Here is a 20,351-nt window from a genome sequence, read left to right as displayed (position 1 = left end):
TCAGCGTGTTGCCGTGTCTCATTGGCTTGGCACCACATTCTGACCTGTTGTTTCCTAGGGCTTGGGGGTTTAACAAAATATACGGAGCAGTGAATATGGAAAGTCTTTTATTGAAGCTCTTCAAGTCAGTTCAAGAACATCAGTTGCTCTGCAATATCACGATACGTTTACGTTGGTATGGTTGATTGGGTTTCTGGTGCATAACAGCCATTGCCTAGCAGCAAAAGGGGTAATACAAGAAGAATAGGGTTATAGAAGTAGTCTGAGTTGATCAATCACATCCAACCCCTGAACAGAGAATATCCACCAAGCGAAAGGGAAAAGACAAATATGAAACAAAGGTCAAGTAATAGAAATAGAAGAAGAAAGGCTTAACAATTCAAACCCAGAACAACACCTCTAGCAGCCAGACTTCTCGGTGGTAGGCGTGGAGCATAACGCACTCTCCTTCTGACGACGGGTGTTTAAAACTCCTCCGAGAGTGTTGGCATTAGGAAGACCAGCGCAGATGCTAGCGAAATTCTTGCTTGACATCGCTCCGGTCCAGGCCTGTTGCAGACCACCACAGCCAGTGTTAAAGGCAAAGCTGACCAAGCGCCGTACTGATTCGCGTTGAGTTCCTTGGCATTGGGCAGCGCGCACACGCACTGCTCAAAGCGACGAGGTCCTTCTGTAAGATCTCAGCACCCTGAGCATCGCTAATCGGGGTCTTAATGCTGTCGCAATCCTGCTTCGCGACGCAATCGTGGCCGTATCCTGAAAGGTTAGATTATGAGTGTGAAATGTGTAGGATGGATAGAATATACCAATGGTCTTGTGGCCCATCATATCGTAAAAGTCGGCGCGGAAACCCTCAACCTCACCAATGAGGCCGACAGTAGCAGCGCTGGCGCCACGGCGAACAACTGCCGCGGGAAGTGCCATTGCGCCGAGGGCAACGAGAGAAATTGCAGCGATGGAGAACTTCATTTTGCTAGGATCGTGAGTAAAATGCGCGGGTAGAGTGGGATATGGTGCTTATGGTGGCACTTGTGGGAGGTCTAATCAGACTGGGCTGGTTAGCTGAGATCGACGCTGCGCTCCCTTATATACATTAACGGTGGCCACATTGTTAGATATTAGGGTCAAATCACTAGCTCATAGAGCTGAAGACAGACTTGTGTGGCTTGACCCTGGCGATCACTCCTATCCTTCGCCAATCCCTTATTAGCTGGTAATGTTTCGCATTTTGCCCCTAGGGCTTGCAGATCCTTTGATGAGATCAATGCCGATCCCAAGGCTTATACCTTTTAAGGGGATATTTTCAGGAGCTATCATATTCTGGCTCTGTCTTCCGGGGCTCTCACTGCCCCTTTTCTCGGCGATCAGGGCCATGATACTAACCTAGGTACTGACTTGCATACTCCATAACTGACAAAACATTTACTCCCGATTCATGGTTCCACGTTGTAGACATATCCCATGCAACGCCGCGACCCTCCGCAAAGACCACCTGATACTTGTATAGCGAGTTATCCGATTCCTTTGCAAGATCGGCCTTCGCCGCCTCGACCGTGCGCACACTCTTTGCGAACGTCCTCCCTGTAACCTCCTGCACTATCCGCAACAATTCCGCATAACTAACAGTGTCACCCGCAACGAACGTTGGGCGGTTGTTGAATGCTACATCTGGTTCCGAGCCCAGAATGATTTCCGCAGTGAGCTTTCCAATATCCTCGGGCGCAGTGAGAGTAACCCTAGTGTCCCAACTGCCCAAGGCGCAAATTGAGTTATCTCTGAGATTAATTACACCGAAGGAAGGCTCAAAAAGAAAGCTGATGAACATGCCGGTGGAAATGATCGTCCATCGGGTCTTGCTTTGGGAGCGGAGGAGATCGCGAACGTCAAGCTGCTCATCGAAGAGATCCTGAGCGGATCCTCGTCCAATAATGTCATAATCCACTCCGAACTGCCAAGGGATATAGCGAGGGACTGCAGCAGCGAGGACAGCCTGTGCTAACTTGATCTGTGTTCCACGACCGGCCACGAAGCCTGTACAGCCGATGATTGTGTCGTATCCGCGGAAGGTCTGGGCCAGAGATTCCTGAGAGTCCGCGACCAGGTCGCCGGGAATTATCCCGATGTTGTGCTCGCGAAGTAGCGAGAGCTCCCGTACCTTTTGGGGTCGCGTGGAGGAGATGCTGGAAGGTCGTAAAAGGACAGAAACCACGATGTCATTCACGCGAGGATGTTGGGCGAGGGACAGCAGTACTTGCGTGCCTAGTTCTCCAGCCCCGAGAACCAGAATTTTCTTGATTGGTGACATGTTCGGAATATAGATGTGTAGCGTAAGCTTGATGATTCTTCATCTTAGGCACGGCGTTTACATGTTTTTGTATAGAGTAGCCCGGAAATATTAATAATGCTCGGAGACTTTAGACGGAGACATTTGTAAGAGGGACATAAGAATTGATCGGGGAGCCCGAAAGCCCCGGGCCCGACCCCGATCACCTCTTAACATACCAGATAAAAAGCATTAGATCTTGACACCAGCATTGGCAATCACACCGATCGCTCAACCACCATAGGGGGCGTATCCAAATCTTTACAGAGCCCGCAGAAAGGTGGTGCCACCCATGCAGCCGACAGTTACAAAAGATGACTCGTTGCTGCTCGTTCTCTGCCAAGTCGAGGAGGTTTATTGAGAGCTGGAAGAGCAAATATGAGCCACATGATGGTGGTAACGTTTTCAATGAGGTCTGGCCGAATCCCAAATATTTTGTATCCATTCATTTATCCTATATCTATATAGTTAAGCTGTTGAAGAAGTAAGCTGTGTACTAAGTCTGTACCTAGGGTTACGAGTGCTGCAAAGCCCTTTCTGCCAACTCCAACCCCTGAGGGCTGTCTGTGATTATTACCTTGAACAAGCTCTGATTGGCTGATGGTTCCAGCATTCAGTTCAGCTGTGCACTGGGTGGCGGTCAATGCGCCACAGCTGCATAGATGCAGTAATATCGACCATACCCGGTGTCAAGTTGTGGACGCAGGTCAACCGAGGAGCAAGGGGCGGCGGTACGGCGGTCTATAAATACCTTGTAAAGCTCCAGCACACCGCTAGTCGTCCAACGACTACACGTCATTTGACAACACACTCCCCCCTCTGCTGGTTCCGTAGTGGCTTTGACCCTGAGCTGGTGTTATATGAAATAACAGGACCATTAGGGAAGGTCAGGTTCAATTGTGTGACAAAATGCATAGTCTTGAAGCGGATCCGGCAGCTGCCTTGGCGTCATTCAGCCAGCTATGCACCGAACAAGGCTTGTTAAAACGACCGAGCGAATTAGGTGAAAGCGATGTTGTTGACGGAATCAACGATGACACGGCTCTGCTGTAAGTAGACTCTCGGAGACCCAATATTGAATCCTGTTAATGGGGTAGACGCTTTCTCCAAGCACGGGCAATGAAGCCACACGATGCTCTCAAGCAGTTCCAAGAAGCAACGGCATTCCACGCGGAGAAAAGCGTGCATGCGTTTTACAGTGTCATTTCTGTAGACGATTATGAAGATTCAAGGCGATTAGTACGTTTCTTTCTCTTTCTATGATCGTTTCTGACCATGCATGTACTGTAGTACCCCCACTGGACTGGCCGTCGCGACAAACAAGGCCAACCCATCACAATGATCGACCTAGCTCATATAAAAAGCGAAGCCATGACTCGATGGAGAGAAACCCGCAATTTACCATGTGGGGATGCATCAGCGACGTCATCTCCGGATATGGCACAGCGAGCGTGTGTTTTTCAAGACGGCCTGACACGGTTCATTTTGCCACTCTGCACGGCGATGACTGATCGGCCAGACAGTTCTCTTCCAGTGACTAAAACGACTTGTCTGGTTGATGCGTCTGCGCTATCGTTGAAGCAGGCATGGGATATGAGGGACTATGCCCAGGAGGTTAGCTGGATTTTATCGACGTGCTATCCTGAGACGATTAGCCGTATTATTGTAAGTAGCATGACTTTTTTAGGAAGATAATACTGACCACACAGGTGTGCAACGCCCCTCCCTCGTTCGCCATGATCTGGAATGTTGTAAAAGGCTTCGTAGATCCGCGAACAGCGGAAAAACTGGTCATTTTGAAATCCGCTCAGGTGTACTCCACGTTGGAAAAGTGCATGGATCACATCAACATTCCCAAACAGTTTGGAGGCGAATTTGTCTTTCAAAATGGCATGCTTCCTGATCTCGATGAGGGCATTCGTCAGACTCTATTCTGGGTTGGTTCAAAGAACTGTCTGCCTCCTGGACCGCTCAAGTGGGTCCAAGATGGGGAGAATAGAAAGGCAATTGCGACTGGGACTGTCGGGGGTATTGAAAGAGCCGAAGAAATTGCTGTTCTGAAGAAATCAGGGTAAATATGTTCATTCATGCATTAGATAGCCACTTCCATGACAGGTCCTCGACACACCTTTCTGGACAGCGTCTCAAAGCTGCGCTGCCACATTAACTACTAGATCTCCATATCATGATGAAGGTAGTTGAGCTTTAGAACAAGCTTCTTCCCCAGTCATTCCAGGTGAAGCCGAACGTGACCATAGATACCATCATGGATCTGGTGGTCAAGACTGGGCCGTGTATGTCGCTAAAAGCCATGTTTAAATGGAGGAATAAGTCAAAACAGAGATGTATCCCTGGCAGGGGCATGAGGCGCGTAGCAGAGAACCGAAGGTTGGAATCGCACCAGCCTAGGGACAAGCCCATCCGACCTGAAACCACTATTTGCCCTTTACATCATGTCCGCCATGAAGCTGCTTTCTCTCCTGGAACCTCTAGAACACTATAACCTCAGGATGGACCCGATGTAATTCGCACTGAGCGACGTGCATTGTAAGACTCAGAAAGCACTCCATATTAGACTCATCAAGCCTGCGAGTAAACCATGGTCGCTATGTGTCGGATGATGTAACATCTGCGAAATTCACTTTTGGTTCTAAGACGATTCCTGTTTCGAACTCGGTATAGATATCCAAGCAAGGATATTCAAACTCTCCGCCAAGAACGAACGGGGCTTACTTGGATGGCCAAGTAACATCTTGGTCCACAGCTTCTAGATTGAGGTGTTTATGCTGAAACTATGACCATGTACCGACACAGCTCAGAATTTCGTCGTCCATAGGATCTGATCGTGAGCTATTGGGCGGATATAGAATAAGCATAACAACCATTTGACAGCACAGCGTCGCCAACGGTTATCCATCGTCTGAAGCGCCTTTGATTTGCTTTTGAAGGTAGCTTAGGGTCTTATATCTATCGTTGTACAACAGTACACTAAATATGTTGGAATATTACGAGAAGAGATCCGTCTTTATGACAGGGGCACCGGGGTTTCTAGGTACAGTAACCATTTATCGCTTGATAAACCTGTGCAAAGTCCACCACCTCTACGTGCTTTGCCGAGGAGGCATCGAGTCAGTTCTGTCCAAGACAACGTCAACCACACAGCTAACCTCCGTCATGCGTAGGCGCTTGCGATCCACTTGGAGTCAATGGCTATCTGAAGAGACAATCGAAACCCTATGCGATCCAGCGAGAGTCACAGTATTCGATGGCGACATCCGCCTGCCAGACATGGGCCTACCGAAGAATAATCTTGAAATGGTGCGAGCACATGTGGATGTTATTATTCATGCGGCATCTTCGACCCACCTTGCTAAGCATCTGGCCGGTCTGTTAGACGTTGTCATCCGGGCTAGTGACATGATAGGAGAGTTTGCTACCTCATGTCCAAAGCTTGACCGGTTCGTATATGTCTCCACTGCATACGCAAATGGTCGCCCAAGCCACACAGGTGATATTGAGGTTGATGAGCGGATTTATGATCTGGACAACTCTGCTAGCGCCCTAGAGGAATTGGCCGAAGTCAAAAAATACGGTACGAGTAGGGTTTATGAAGAGAATGATTTCCCTTGGCCATACGCGTACGCCAAAAATCTGACTGAGCGGCTACTAGTTCATCGCTTTCAAGACCATGGGGCGCTGAACCAGTTGCTCATCGTTCGTCCATCTATTATTGGACCTTCTCAAAGTGTACCATATCCCGGCTTTTGCCTTCCTTTGTCCGCTCCAATACTCATATTTACGGCTGGGGTGGCATCGAGCAAGTCTGGGGATATGCGCATTGGAACAAGCTTGCCCGACCCTAACTCACAGGCAACCTTCGATGAAGTCCCTGTTGATGTCGTTGCCGACCGAGTGATTAGCCACGCTGCTGCCGGTACAGCTGGCGCCCTCCATGCTGTGAGCGGTAAGAGGGCAAGATATAAAACACGCGACGCATGGCATCAAGCAGTGCGATTCCGGCTGAATCCCTGGGATCTGAGACTAGTATGGGATCCAAGCGGTTGGAATTCTCCAAACCAGCATTATCTGTCTCGCATTTACAGACTACTTGGCGCCTCGTATGCCTTCTCGGAACAAAGAACTGTGGAATTATCAAAGGCACTCTCGCCTGAAGAGCGTAAGGAACTTCAGCTCTTCACCCGAGTCAAGATGTGCGACCTGTTGCCGAGGCGAGGGCAACACATTCGCTATATCCTCGACCGCACGGCCCCTAAAGGCGCAAAAATGACAATAGCTACGAGAATACTTGAGCGCAACTCTGGAGAACAGCAGGTAGTCAGTAAGTTGTGATCTTATATCAACCATATTGATGGTTTAGTCGCATAGTCTATTGTGGAAGTCACCGCTTGAGCAAACTGTGGCTGTCGCCAGGAACATTCGCGATAATACTTCAGCTAATACCGTAAATCTTTGGACAACGCCCCTTCAAATTTGGAGTTCCAAGTACCTCTCTTTTGTAGGTTGGTTGCGTTTTCTGCGTACTGTTCTTTGTTTCACAGTTATCATGTATATTTGGTACTATGTGCAAGCTAAACTCCCGTCGCAAGCATGGAATTCGATCAAAAGGTTTATCGGCATTTCTAGAAGGAAGCTGTACATCGACGGGTCAGATAGGGCCCGTCTGCGGTAGAGTCAACCGATCTGATGCTGTCGAACAAGAAGTCCTACTCGTCCTAATCCGAGCCATGATGCTGCGATAGTCCTATAAGTATAGACAGCAAGTGGTATATGACTTATGACCCAATTGAAAACTGCCCTATTTCCTCACACTTGCGGTCCTTCGCCTTTAAAATCATGTTCATTTTTCATTGGTATTTCTATACCTTCCATATGATTTAAACACGCACCCCCAAGTCCCATGAAAATTGGAGAAAAGATAGCACCACCCCTTAGTAGGCCTGACTCCCTCGGACAAAGCATCAGATAGTTGCCCACGATCAAATACATACTGGCATAAACAGCCTCAACTCCCCAAACAAGCCCAGTTCACTGTACAAATGCTCTCACAAATACCAAGATCAGCATCTCACGCTCCGGATATTCATCGCAATTACAATCAGATTTCGTCAAACGTCTTCGGAAGTTGCTCATGCTTCCTCGTCACCACATTCGTGTCCAACCAAGCCCTCCTATCCTTGCAGAAGAACTCCACCACCGGCACCCAAGTCTGCTCAGCTTCCAAATCCATCGTGCCTGATGCCACGATAAAGAAATCCGCAGCCGTTTCCTTGTTTTGGCAGAACAGGTTCGACCCGCAATTCCCGCAGAATGATCGCTCAACTGTGGAGCCGTTATGGGTTGCGTTATCCTTGTAAGTGCGAAGTGTGTCGTGGCCTTGGGTTATGGTTATGCTCTATATCATGTTAGTGGTTTGGTCATACATGATTTGATGATGAGACTTACTTCCTTGAGGTACATGCTATTAGCCATTCCCACCGACCCCGTAAACTTCTGACAGTTCTGGCAGTAGCAGATCATTCTGAGAACTGGTTCCCCAGTGGCATGGTATTTGACTGTCCCGCAGAGACAGGACCCGCGGGTGGTTTGCGGTTGTTCGGTCGTTTCGGTCATGGTTATGGCTTGTTTTCTGTGTCGTTCAAATATAACATTGCATTTTCAAGCCTTTTCACTCCCTCTTTATATATGTTCTAATTTCACTCATACACATCTTCTAGAACCGCCCCGAATGCCCCAGAACCGGAGTGACTCACATCGTAGGGACTCTTCAAGGTCTCTGGTATGGTATCACAATCCTGCAGGATTCGATGATTACCCACTGAAGCCTCGCAGCCTAGATGGTTGCCTATTGAGTGGGGCGGGATACGGGGTGGCGAGGATTTTGGGTCAAGGATGGCTTATCGATAACTACGGCTGTGGAGATAGCTCGTGAGGAGACATGGTTCAAGCACGGTAGTGAGCGTCTAATATCACATAGCAGAGAGGACAAACACGATGCCCGGGGATTCTGGCACATCATGAGACCCAGCCTTATGCACATGAAGGAGTTTAGCCGTCGTCGTCAGAACCCCTTAATATCCAGAATATGTCGGGCTATCGGTGTGTTCTCGATGATTTAATCCTATTTTGGTCAAGGAATCACAATACAGCCACACAGGGAAGGTGCCATGAGCCACAGTTTTGTTCTACAATGGCGCATTGTTATGATATGTATAGCACACGAAGGCGATTGGAGCGTGGGGTTGTAAACCATTTACGTAAAACGTTGCTTATATATCAACAGTTTTGATATTACATAGTAAAGTTCGCTAGCGAATGGCATACTTGCGAAGAAGGGTTAGTATTACTATACATCATTAAAGAAAAAGGTGTAATGAGTGAGAAGCATCATTCAAGCTCTGCAAGAATTGACGCGGATGTACTGCAAAAAGGCAGCACATGTTGGGTATCGAGAGTGCACATAGGGAATCGCCACTTTAAATTGCGGGTGAAGAAGGACAACGGTGGCTGTAAAAGCGAGTGATTGGGGACATAGGGCGTGAAGAGCCGAGCGACGTGACAGAGACGTTCATCTGCGGTGGATACAAGGTCACATCGCTGACAGCTCTGTTGCTCGGGGGCCGGTTGGTTGGCCATATCGAGAGGCAGGCTCGCGGCGCCAGGCCATCTTGGCCAGTGTCGCGGTTGAGACAATGTACCTTTAGCAAAACCATTAGTTCACATTACGAAGGACTGAAGTGGCACTAGAATGACACATACCCAACCGTGATCATAGACCTGGTATATTATGACTGACTGGCCCAGAGCCAGTTTGATCTGAGTGTCGTTGACTGGAGAGAATTCCATGTCAACGGAGTATGTCTTGAAGGTGGAAGGCGCATAGGAGGTGACAAGCCGGTTGTCTTCCATTTCATCGTCTGGAATCGTGGATAGTTTGGCCCCTGGGCGATCTTTCTCCTCGATGGAGGATGCGGCGGATGCTTTGTAGAGGGAGTTTATACTGGGCATCCTGGGCAGCTTGGCCAGACCGGTGACACGTTCCTTAAAGCTCCCCCTCGTCTTGAGTGGCGGACGCTCAAAGGAAGCATTATGGTCGCCACCGTCACCGGAGGTACTGCGAGAATCATTGGGAGTCTCCGTGGAATTGTCGGCTTCATCGTCCGACGTGCTGCGAGACTCATTCTGGTTCTCTGTGATCTGAATTCCATGAGGTTGGCTGCGTGTACTCTGGTCAGTATCATCGTCGGAAGTATTGTGGCGATCGTGATCTATCTCATGAACCGGCCTCACTATGGGAGAGGCAAAGCGATTGGTAATGATTTCGTTTGGTGCGCTAAGACAGTGGCGATGCCCTCGTTTGGGCTGCTTTGAACGCGTCCGAATGCTCGCGACCCGCTCCGTAAGCCGCCTGTACAGTCCTGGGCGATGTTCGCTGGCACCATCGTCCGAGGGATGATCAGATGTGCTGCAGGTATCGTAATGGAGTTCAGTAGGCTGCCGGAATGTTGGATGACGAGAGGGAGTGCCGGCGACAGTACTGGCGTCAGAAATGCTACCACTATCACTCTGGCTCCCAGCACTCCTTGGCACACTCACGGCACTGAGTTGAGATTTCCCATACTGAGGAGGGGCACTCAGTGGTATCTGTTTTTCCGCGGGACCGCGATCGCTGCCAAAATCGTCCTTCTCATTGGATGAGCGTAGAGAAACCACGCTGAAGAGTGCGGTTTTGCTCGCGAGGAAGAGCTGCGGCAAGGTATTGACGCTGCTGTTTGCTTCCAACTGTCCAGGTTTCGGTCCCCCATGTCGTCTTCTAAGCTCTTTCGCGCGAGCTATTGCTTTCGCCCGCCGCCGCTTTCGGTATAACGAGAACAGGACAAACGCGGCTATGATTCCGACCCCAGCGCAAACTGCAACCGCTGCATATGCGCTGGTGTCGAGCTTGGTCACCCCGTGATGGGCTGTGCCGGTGCTGGTCGCCGCGACTTCATGTGCACCGTCAGTTGCCGTTGCGGTCGCCGTGTGAGAGACGCGAGTCTCCAGTGTTGTCGGTTGAGTGTTGGTACTGGTCGATTGACTCTGGGTTGTTGTCGTGCCACTCGTAGTGCTTGTCGCCTGGCTGGTAGTGCTGCTCGTCTGGCTGGTGGTCCTCAGTTGGCTGGTGGTCGTTGACTGACTGAGACTGCTTGTGGCTCCGCTTTGAGTGCTGGTCTGCAGCTGAGTTGCCTCCCCGTTGGGCTTCCAGGTGTATTGACCTGTATTTTCGGTCGCAACTTGCTGAAGGACCGTACTCGCCCCCAGGGCCTGTCCACCAACGTTCTGACTAGGACTCTGTGCTCCTCCCCAGCTCTGACCCCAGGCGCCCTGCGACCCTTGGGAACCCTGTGAGCCCTGTGAGCCCTGCGACCCCTGCCAGCCCTGCGATCCCTGGGAACCCTGTGTACCCTGTGTACCCTGTGAAGCCTGTGAAACCTGGGAGCCTGGGAGCCTTGCCAGCTTTGTGAGCCTTGGGAGCCCTGCCAGCTTTGTGAGCCTTGGGAGCCCGTGGAAGCCTGGGAGCCCGTTCCTGGATATTGCCCATTTTGACTGTTGTCCATATTTGCGACGGGTGCTGCACTAGCAGCTGCTTGCCCTCCGTTGTAATTCTGAACGAATCGGCCTGCCAGAGACTCGTACCCACGGGGGGTCGAGACCGGGCCGCTATCCAATGACACCTCTACCGCTCGCATGGCAACCAGGATTTCTGTGGCATATACCAAAGCAGCATTAATTATACTGAATTGGGGGGTAAGAACAGAACCACAGGGAACGCCGGGCGCTTCGTGGCTTTTTACAAATACATCAGGTTGGCGGATTCATTTCCCCTCATTTCGCCAAATTCAATACGGAATGCTTGTTGCCGTGTTTGGCTGTTTGTACTGTGCTATTGCTTGCTCTCGAAACATGGGATGTAGATCTGAGAATGCCAGACGACTGAAGAATCCAGCTTCGAGTCAGGTTTTCATGCAGGTAGACGAACAGATCCGAGGGCATCAGGCAAGAGATCAGGGGGTTTGTGGTCCACATTTCCTTTGCCCCTTGTCACAAAAAGCATACCTATGTCTTGACTTATGCTGTATTCCACATGCAATATTCAAATAGCGCTAGTTCTGCTTTGCCTTGTTCAGCTTGAGCTTTTCCCCGGATTCACACTTCTTCAGCCCGCTGCCCAAGCGCGCACTGAATTGCGTACTGCCTCCTTGTTCAGATACATCCGTTATTCTGTTCTCGCCATCTGCTAATTTATCCATGCGTGATTCTGTTGTGTTTATCTCTTTGTTTATGGGTAGTGGTTCTTTTATCCGAGGAATTCGACTATCTAGATTCTAGTTAGGGCTACATTCCAGTTCCGACCACCCGCCATGGAGAGCAACAACAACCTGATTGATTGGACCCACGCTAGAAGTTCGCAATGAAACCCCCAGGGGTAAAACGTAGGTATCTTTCCGTTCTTGGATTGTTGAGATTTTTGATGTCGCTGGTGCACTATCGGGCTCTCCGAACCAGGGATACCTTATGAGCTTTCGATCACGGCCCGCATATCCCTCTCCCACATCCCGACTTATACACGGCACTGTGCCATAAATATTACTCTACAGTTTGAAGAGGCTATACGGATCACGACAATTGTACATAACTACTAGACGAACTTTCTCATATACAAGCAATTGCTCTTATTATTTTTATTGTTTTTTTTTTCTTTCCCTCGAGTACGGAATGTCCCGTTGGGCGTACCGAAGCGGCTAGGAATGCAGTGGGGCATGCCGATCGTCAGCATTCATTACTACATACAATATGTGTAGTGGACCATGCTGCATCTATTCAGGAGGAGTTCAGCTGTTAACTTGATGCAAGTCTATGCTGGTTCTGCACGTGTAGCGCCATCGCGAGCTATTTGACAAGAGCATTGAAGATGCCCTAAGCGATGTCTTAACCGAGGAGGGTTGTAAAGAGGGGCTTGGACAAAAATGTCGCTCCTTTGCAAAGGCGAAATCAGGGGCGCACCCGGAGAGAGGATGATACAAGTCTACCACCTTCTACTACCACTCTGCAATGGCTGGCTGGGTGCACAGTCACCCGATTCTGCATTTCCGAAGGCATAAGCTTGTCGCCCAGGAAAGCAACCGCTTCGGCACTTGTTTAGCAAAGACGACGCTTGATCGCCAGTTCTCGCACTTGGCCTTTTTTTTTTTTTGAATTTTGCTCGTTTATTTATTTATTTTATTCTTCTTTGGGAAATGCTTGTCACTGTTTGACATAGACCCCCCCCCAAATTGCGGTCAATCACAGTTCTATCTAGCTTTAAGATAGGATATTCAGCTTTACAATTTTGGAGTATAATATGAGGGAATAAGTTAGCGCCACGCCGCCACCTCTCTCATATTCGGCCAGTAGCAATACATCTAGCCTAGAAATAGTACAGTTTACTTCTTCTCTTGCTGTTTTAATTGCTTGTGTTTATTGTTTTATTTTCTGTTCTTTTCTTTTTTCCAGGGCCAGAGAAAGCCATGGCGGTCTGACAAGCCACTACCACACCGCCACTGACGTCTGGATACCATTTAGATTCTGTTGCTCCTGTCCCAGATACCTAGGTACATAACTATTCATCTTCTGTGATTTAACTAGCAATCCCAATCTGTCCAGCGAGTGGTTGGCCTTCTTCAAACTTAATCAGGATAAAGCGTTGTACTTGGCGGGCGATCAGTGCTTACGGATAATTGCTGTTTCTACAGTAATAAGACTTTCCATGATGCTTAACTAGATTAAATTTAATGTAAATGCTTAGATATTTCAATTTTCCATTCTTGCTTTGTCAATATTCGTAGCATTAGTGTTTAGCAAGCGTCACTTTGGAGTATACTGTTTGTCTGACATGGTGGGTTACGCACGTCTGCTTGACAACAATATATATATACTACCAGCAATTGTATCCTCACAACTATACACTGGGCCATAGATGCTTGATATTCCACAAGGACATACCTAAATCAATATATTCGATCTCAAGCTTTTTACCATTTTTATCTAGATTGTATACTAAATTCTGGCTGACGTTCATACTTTGTCGTGTTGACCCATCCCTATCCTATACTCTCTCTCTACATCAATTTGACACCTATCCGAGCATAAGCTTCGGCAGCTGTTGATCCTCTCTTCCTTGGCATTACCACTGTAAACAAGAATTCAACGCCTTGTTATGAATATGAGTGACAAAATAATCGAGCATTCCAACTTTCAAGTAGTATCCCTTGCCCTGTCCATTGCTCCCGTTGCCGCGAGATTATCCCTGAAACCGCCCAAGCAAACCAGGCGCTGTGTTTACCAATTTGTCTTCCGAAGCATGTGTTTTCTCTCCAGCTCTCTTGACAGCAAGCCACAAGGAAATGGGCGCTGGCTGAAAGTTCCACCTGAGTGTAACGTCAGTCAGCTATTATAAGGACTTCGGAATGCTCGCTTTGTCGAGAACGGGCGCAGAATATGCCGAGGCCTTCTTACAGGCCGCGATTGGCATAAACGCGTCAGAGCATTGCTGTCATTGAAGACCCACGCCTTTGAAGGCTTCCCACAGTACCGGTAAACCTGGTGGGTGTTGTGGACCATTCGATGCTTGAAGAACAGGGTTTCGAAATATTTCAGAAATGTCTTTGCGCACGGACCGAGTGCTTCCAAAGCTGTTGTTTATTATTCGATGTGACATGTCACGTCAACACTCGGCGCGTCCGGCAATCTCCACTATTATCCGGCATGCCGTAAACATGACACGAAGAAGCAGCTCAACATGAAACTTCCTACCCTTCCACTGAGCGACTCCCGATCGAAGGACGTCCACGATTATGGCTAAGTCTTCCTCAACCCCGACAGCCCAGTTCGCGATAGAACACCGGACCGGGTTCTTCTCCTCCCAGACCATACCTTGCACGTATATCTTTCCCCTCTCGCTGATCAGGCTAACAGATTGCCATTCAGCTCCGGACCGATCACGCAAAACATGCTCACGATGAAGCCAGTCTCCCAGGCTGCGTCGTTCGCCTTAACCATGGTACGACGTGGATACAATTCCTAGGCGGGTGGTCGTATATGTGTGCGGCATTGATACAGGCCGTTGGGGCCTCATGGTCTATACGAACTGGACAATCCCGTCAGTACAACTGCTTAAGGGAAGTGTGACTGAGCCCAGCCAGGCTGACGTCTATCATTATAGACAAATGACCCATGCTGCACCCTGCATATGGCGGACACTTCCCTCTCTGAACGCGATCTGAATGCCCACAGCAACCTGTGTGAACCTATGGCATGTAACACCATTTTCCTCCCAAGGCAATGCTGTACAGGTTGCTCGTCGACGGTCCTGGGGCGAATGACCCTGTTCGCTGAGGACTGCGCCTGACGGCAGTCTGATTGCAGCTCAGCCAGCATCATAGCCGTGCGATTCTCGATATTCGTGGCTATAGTATCTTCGAGGATACGCACTGCGACACAGCCGTCCGGTGTCCTCACAAGGTAGTCTCCCAGTAGAGCAGTCAGGATATCAAGCTTTCGAGCATTCTGCACGACCCTCAGCAAAGGCTCCCCGCAACAGCGCAAATAGCCGAAAGAAATGATCCTTACTAACTTGTGCATCATAATTTTTAGCTCCTTTTCCAGTAGTGGCATACTATGCTTTTATCTACAAATCGAGCAAGATGTTAGAGCTGGATTTGAGCAACACAGTTCAGGCCGCCAGCGACCATAGACAAGTAAACTAAACCCGAATGATTTCTAAGGGACTACAGGCCACGCTTGTTAGTCGGAAATGATTTCAAGTGATGATTCCCGAAGAACCAGCCTCTCACCTCATCATGGTATCGATGCCGTGCATGCATGAGAGTATACAACAGAATTACCGTCGGGGCTTGTGGGCATTTGTTTGCGAGGATACTGTAATCTAGCTACCTAAATAAATATCTTCACCTATATGGTCCAGCTTTCAGGGTGCCATGGTATTACACCCCAGGCTCAGAGAGCTAGCTCTGCCTACCCCCCTATTATATATTTCAATACAATGAGAATCAGAAGATGAGTTATAGTCTGTAGGAGAGCTACCATGTATGCCATAGACTGGGCTCATGGATTTTCCGTCTGATCAGAGAGTAGCTATTTTGACTTGATCCCCCTCACTGACGGACCCCCCACGTCTGTGATCATGTCCCTGTCCACTAATACATGGACTCAGCCTGTCATTTGGGAAAACAGCACGCCGTAAGAGAGACAGCCTCAAAGGGGCAAACATCCCGGTTGACCGTTTTGGTAGTCGCAATGAGTTCCTGGGCCACACTCGGCAACTGGGCGAGGAACACCGTTGTCGCAATACATGATATGGTCTTTGCCAGTCTTACCGATGCGTCGATTTGATGTGTCAGTAATCAATCACAAAGTTTTCGAACCGCGGTACCAGGTAGCCGGTACTCAACATAAATCGAATGAAGCCGATGAAGAAAATCTAAGTAGTAGCACAATTGGGGTTTATATAGTCAGGATGGGTGATGTTCAATGTACTTTTGCACTGAACTTATGGTATGGGCAACGCATATGCCTGGATGTTTAGATTCTGCATGTCAAACTACATCCATCACAACGAGGAGGCCTTTCAGGCCTTGCCCCCGATACTAATGACCCCACACATATGCTATAAGTGGAAATGGCCTTGTGCTCCTTATGCGACGTATTGAAATGGGTTCGTGCAGCCGGGGAATAGCTCTTTTCTCACCACTAATGAACTGACACTAACGTATTCTGTCTTCAGTTTGTCGATCGCGATGTGCGGCGGCATCCTCTTCCATCTAATGAGAAGTGACCACAGAGCTCACCGTAGAAGATATTCGAGCCTACGACCGCTTAGCCTGTTTCGCACCTGAAAACAGTCCATTCAGCACCAGGGAAGAACGCCGCCTTAAAGGATTGCATGACTAGTGCCCCCCGCATGTACTCGGCAGTGAGAATCAGCGTTGAGAAAACTTGCAGCCAGAGACCTCCATGGCCTTGACATTTCCTCATTTTGTCATTTCAGTCTGCACTAGTGATCTGCATGATTCACGCGATGAAGTGGCCCTATCTGGTTGAAGGACTCCTCGTATAAAGTGATACTATTGAGATCTGATCTTCGCTTTAGAAGGAAATAGCGTCACAGTTTATCATCACTACTTACGCTCCATAAATCAATACGTCCGATTATATAGCATGTCTCAACGAGACCATGAACAAGGCGCACGGGTATCAACCAGAGGTTTGATTTTCCTTTCATTTTAATCAGGAATGATTTACTGCGCCTGACCTGTTGGTGGCGATCGGGTTCTAGCTTTTGTCGTTAGCTGAATCGACGCGCACGACACAGTCCTCGTTAGAGACGTGGTGAGAAACCGTCGAAGGGTTCCACCATTGCACCCAGTGGACTGAGAGTTGTATAGTAATCGGAGTGCCCCTGCACCGATAGCGCACTTCAGGCTGCCTACTATCATACGCAGCTACCGCTCTCGTGCAAAAAACGCTTCCACCTCTTTTAATGAACTTGTCATCCTTTCCTCCGGAATTGAACCTTAGGGGCCTTCCTGGTCTCTTCAGCACTAGTCTTTTAAAGTGATATACAGTGGCTCCCAAGCACTTTCTATCATTGTGTCTTCAAATCCCATAGTTGACACCTTTGCGCACTAGTATAATAAAACGGCAAAGAACTTTTAATCATGGAGGGGGTCGGAGATTCGGCATGATTTACATTCCATCCTAAACGAACCCAGCCATACTCAAGGTCCTGCCCCTACATTCTCGAAGTCACGGAAGGGTGCGCCTGTTAGACAGCATCTCACTCAGTTTAGAACATGATTCAAAACATGCTACGGCTATGTCTGTTTCCTAGAACGGAGTATCTGCTTAAAAACATTTTTCCGTCTAGGAACAGAGCGCAGGAGTCCGAGAGATACCCAGGGATGTCTGTTATTGGCCACTGTGCTGCCCTGCCACTTCTTGTACGGGGTATACCGGGTTTACCTGATCACTGCTATGCAAAATAGCGCTTTTCGTTCAGAGGGGTACATCAGATTGGGGTACTACTCTACTTGGTATCTTAGCCGTAGTTCCTTGCTTGAATGGACATGCAAGCGAATAGTGTGGCGTTCGGAAATTATTTCCGCTCATCATTCGTTATCTGATCCGAGAGCTTCGAAAAAGAAATAGGCATAACCACCAAGGTGTCCATGTCGGTAGGTGTTTCATTGTCTATTAGTAAAATATTCCAGCATTGTGTACACGCTGTACGCATAATAAAAGACGTGATCCTCAGGTCGATGTTGTTATGTGAGTTGAAACAGTGATGCCCAACCCCTAGAAAGTATTTGAGCGGGATGAGGGTCACTTTACTCTGTACTTATTGTTTCATAATGTGAGTGAATTTATCCGAATGCACCAAGGCCTTCGAAAGGCTGGTTCCTGTGGATCCTTGATGAGACCGTCTCTAGAGTCGAGGCCATCATTGGCCTATTCAATCTCAAACCCACTGATGTAATCATTGACCGAGTTAGTTTCATCACGGAAATTAACAAGTCTTGGCTTGGAAGATAGTTCGTTTAGCGGAATTTGGCCTGACGCAATGACCGCCAGTGGATGCATAGTGATTCCCTGTTGCATAAATTCGATCCTCACAGAGTTGTCCCGAACATTATTGTCAGTACTCCTTGGGTTATGAATTAATGCCAGGGCCATAATCTTGACTAAGAATATGAGTATACCAAGCATGTAGGCTACGTAGAGAACTCGCCATGAAGACTCTCGGTACTGAAAGGAGGCTGTGCAGCAAGGGCACCTGGGCCCTGGGATGCCAAGCCTTGATCTCTTGTCTAATCGTTCTGGCCTGCATTCTGTCTCACCCCGTAGGAGGCCGGAGTCCGGTGGAGAACGCATCCCGTTCCTTGGGGTCCAATCTGGAGTTTTATCAGATCCCTCCAGAGCTATACTAGGGCGCTTGGCGTTCCACCCTGAAGATCGGCCACCGTCTTAACAGAGACTTGATTGATATGATAGCATATTATACACCATGGATGCGGTTAGATCTCTGCGTATATTGACTCAAAATATATTAAGCTGTCCCCGCCAAGGCAGGTTATGATACTCTTAGTCTAACGGTTTCTGGCAAAAGCTCACGATGAGCGCTGATCGTTTTCTCTCATCGCGGCCATGTTCCGTCGTCATACGGTGGATTGGTCATCATTATCAAGCAGCATTGGCATGCTTGACCAGGCACCCATGATCACTCTGGGTCATTTGTGTCAAATGCGTGTTACTTGCCTTCCAAGGCCAAGGCCAAGGCCGGAGATTAGGTGCCATGTGGTCGGGAAGGCACTTGTGACATCTGACGGAGTGCCGATGATATACCGATGCCCGGGTAAGCCGTAGTGGTGTAGTGAATATATTAGGCACACTCTCCCGGTAGATCTCACAAGGCTGGGCTCTCACATAACACTCTTTTCAGGTTCAACTCAGTCACTCCTTTCAGGATGCGTTCCACGCTTCTTCTCCTTCCATTTCTCCCGGCAGCTCTTGCATCTCGACCTTTCCTCAATGAGGCAGATACTGGGTATGGAAAGCAAGCTTTGCTGACTAGACACAAGCTGACTGCAGATGACCCAGCATCGAGGATGTCCTAGGCGACACCCCGGCGGGCACCCTTCCGGAGCTCAAAAGCATCGTCGGTCTTCCCGACTTCGAATGGGCTGCCAGACGCTACATGAACGCTTCCTCATACACATACTACCGCAACGGCGCGGCTGGTGAATGGTCTTACAGGAACAACTTGGAGGTGTACGGCCGGTTCCGCTTCAAGCCACGCATGCTGGTCGACGTCACCAATATCGAGTCCACACTCCCGACAACCATCCTGGGCCATAACTTCTCCGCCCCATTCTATATTAGCCCCTGCGCTCGTGGAGGCCTTGCTCATCCGGAGGCGGAGAAGAACTTCGTGAAAGCTGCCTATGAGGAGGATATTTTGTATATCCCGTCGCTCTATGCATCTCTCTCCGTGGATGAGATCGCCTCTGCCAAGCCAGCTAATGGCTCCCAGGTTCTCTTCCAGCAGGTGTATCTCACCGACAATGACACCGAGACGAAACAGCTCTTCAAGCATGTGGAGGAGCTTGGTAGCAAGGCGATCGTCTTCACAGTCGACTCTGCAGCAGATGGAAACCGTCATCGCGCCGCTCGCTACGGCGTCGGGTCGGCAGACAGCGACTACAGCTACATCACTTGGGACTACTACAAGAAGCTTCAGAACATGACCTCGTTGCCTGTCGTCCTGAAGGGTATCCAGACCGTGGAGGATGTGAAGCTGGCCGTTGCGCACGGTGCCCCAGCCGTCATTCTCTCCAACCACGGTGGACGTCAGCTCGACAGTTCCCCATCCCCTCTTGAAATTGCTCTTGAGATCCACCAGGAAGCTCCAGAGCTCTTTGAGCAGATTGAAATCTATGCAGATGGCGGTGTCCGTTACGGTGCAGACGTACTGAAACTCCTTGCCCTTGGCGTCAGGGCCGTCGGGCTCGGTCGTCCGTTCATGTTTGCGAACACCTACGGTGTTGAGGGAGTCAAGCGCGCGATTCAACTCCTCAAGCATGAGATCGCCATTGATGCTGGTAACTTGGGCCTGGGCGACTTGAAGAAAATTGACACTTCTTATGTAAGAATTTGATTGCATTACCCCCCCCTTACTGGGTGCTTGTCTTTGCTAATGCGAGTATAGGTCAAATGGCGCAACAATGACTGGTATAGCTGAACGGGCAATGTGGAGACCGCTGGCATTTGATAACGGGCTGAGGACTAAGCGTTGGTCAGCTGTATCTCATATTAGAATTGTATCATATTCCATTCTCGAGTGAATATATTGGGGTTTTCCGTGTCTGTCATTTCTGCGTGCGTCTGATGCAGCTCATAGATCCGTTCTGGGCAT

General features: G+C 49.1%; 7 protein-coding genes across 7 annotated transcripts; 3 read left to right on the top strand and 4 right to left on the bottom strand.

Moving 5' to 3' along the window:
* Window positions 1-399: 399 nt before the first annotated feature.
* ANOM_000488 (lysozyme) lies at window positions 400-969 on the bottom strand (the record flags this gene model as incomplete). The annotated part of the gene is made up of 3 exons (XM_015545746.1): window positions 400-602; window positions 649-756; window positions 807-969. The coding sequence occupies 3 exons, from the start codon at window positions 967-969 to the stop codon at window positions 400-402; spliced, it is 474 nt and encodes a 157-aa protein (XP_015412334.1).
* Window positions 970-1,378: 409 nt separating this feature from the next.
* On the bottom strand, window positions 1,379-2,305 carry ANOM_000487 (aromatic alcohol reductase; the record flags this gene model as incomplete). The annotated part of the gene is made up of 1 exon (XM_015545745.1): window positions 1,379-2,305. The coding sequence occupies one exon, from the start codon at window positions 2,303-2,305 to the stop codon at window positions 1,379-1,381; it is 927 nt and encodes a 308-aa protein (XP_015412325.1).
* Window positions 2,306-3,232: 927 nt separating this feature from the next.
* Window positions 3,233-4,398, top strand: ANOM_000486 (SEC14 family lipid-binding protein; the record flags this gene model as incomplete). The annotated part of the gene is made up of 4 exons (XM_015545744.1): window positions 3,233-3,372; window positions 3,421-3,562; window positions 3,614-3,988; window positions 4,033-4,398. The coding sequence occupies 4 exons, from the start codon at window positions 3,233-3,235 to the stop codon at window positions 4,396-4,398; spliced, it is 1,023 nt and encodes a 340-aa protein (XP_015412326.1).
* A 1,099-nt stretch (window positions 4,399-5,497) lies between these two features.
* ANOM_000485 (putative male sterility domain containing protein) lies at window positions 5,498-6,673 on the top strand (the record flags this gene model as incomplete). Its single annotated transcript, XM_015545743.1, has 1 exon — window positions 5,498-6,673. The coding sequence occupies one exon, from the start codon at window positions 5,498-5,500 to the stop codon at window positions 6,671-6,673; it is 1,176 nt and encodes a 391-aa protein (XP_015412327.1).
* Window positions 6,674-7,439: 766 nt separating this feature from the next.
* Window positions 7,440-7,954, bottom strand: ANOM_000484 (GFA family protein; the record flags this gene model as incomplete). The annotated part of the gene is made up of 2 exons (XM_015545742.1): window positions 7,440-7,736; window positions 7,787-7,954. 2 exons carry the CDS (start codon window positions 7,952-7,954, stop codon window positions 7,440-7,442), a joined length of 465 nt encoding a protein of 154 aa, XP_015412328.1.
* Window positions 7,955-8,817: 863 nt separating this feature from the next.
* On the bottom strand, window positions 8,818-11,070 carry ANOM_000483 (uncharacterized protein; the record flags this gene model as incomplete). The annotated part of the gene is made up of 3 exons (XM_015545741.1): window positions 8,818-9,039; window positions 9,101-10,723; window positions 10,795-11,070. 3 exons carry the CDS (start codon window positions 11,068-11,070, stop codon window positions 8,818-8,820), a joined length of 2,121 nt encoding a protein of 706 aa, XP_015412329.1.
* Window positions 11,071-18,903: 7,833 nt separating this feature from the next.
* Window positions 18,904-20,177, top strand: ANOM_000482 (putative (S)-2-hydroxy-acid oxidase; the record flags this gene model as incomplete). The annotated part of the gene is made up of 3 exons (XM_015545740.1): window positions 18,904-18,983; window positions 19,037-20,081; window positions 20,145-20,177. The coding sequence occupies 3 exons, from the start codon at window positions 18,904-18,906 to the stop codon at window positions 20,175-20,177; spliced, it is 1,158 nt and encodes a 385-aa protein (XP_015412330.1).
* Window positions 20,178-20,351: the final 174 nt, after the last annotated feature.

This window comes from Aspergillus nomiae, assembly GCF_001204775.2.
Source record: "Aspergillus nomiae NRRL 13137 chromosome Unknown contig00003, whole genome shotgun sequence".
In the NCBI taxonomy this organism is placed as follows: Eukaryota; Fungi; Ascomycota; class Eurotiomycetes; order Eurotiales; family Aspergillaceae; genus Aspergillus; species Aspergillus nomiae.
The sequence above is the reverse complement of the archived record's forward strand: the minus strand, read 5'-3'. Positions and strand labels throughout refer to the sequence as shown.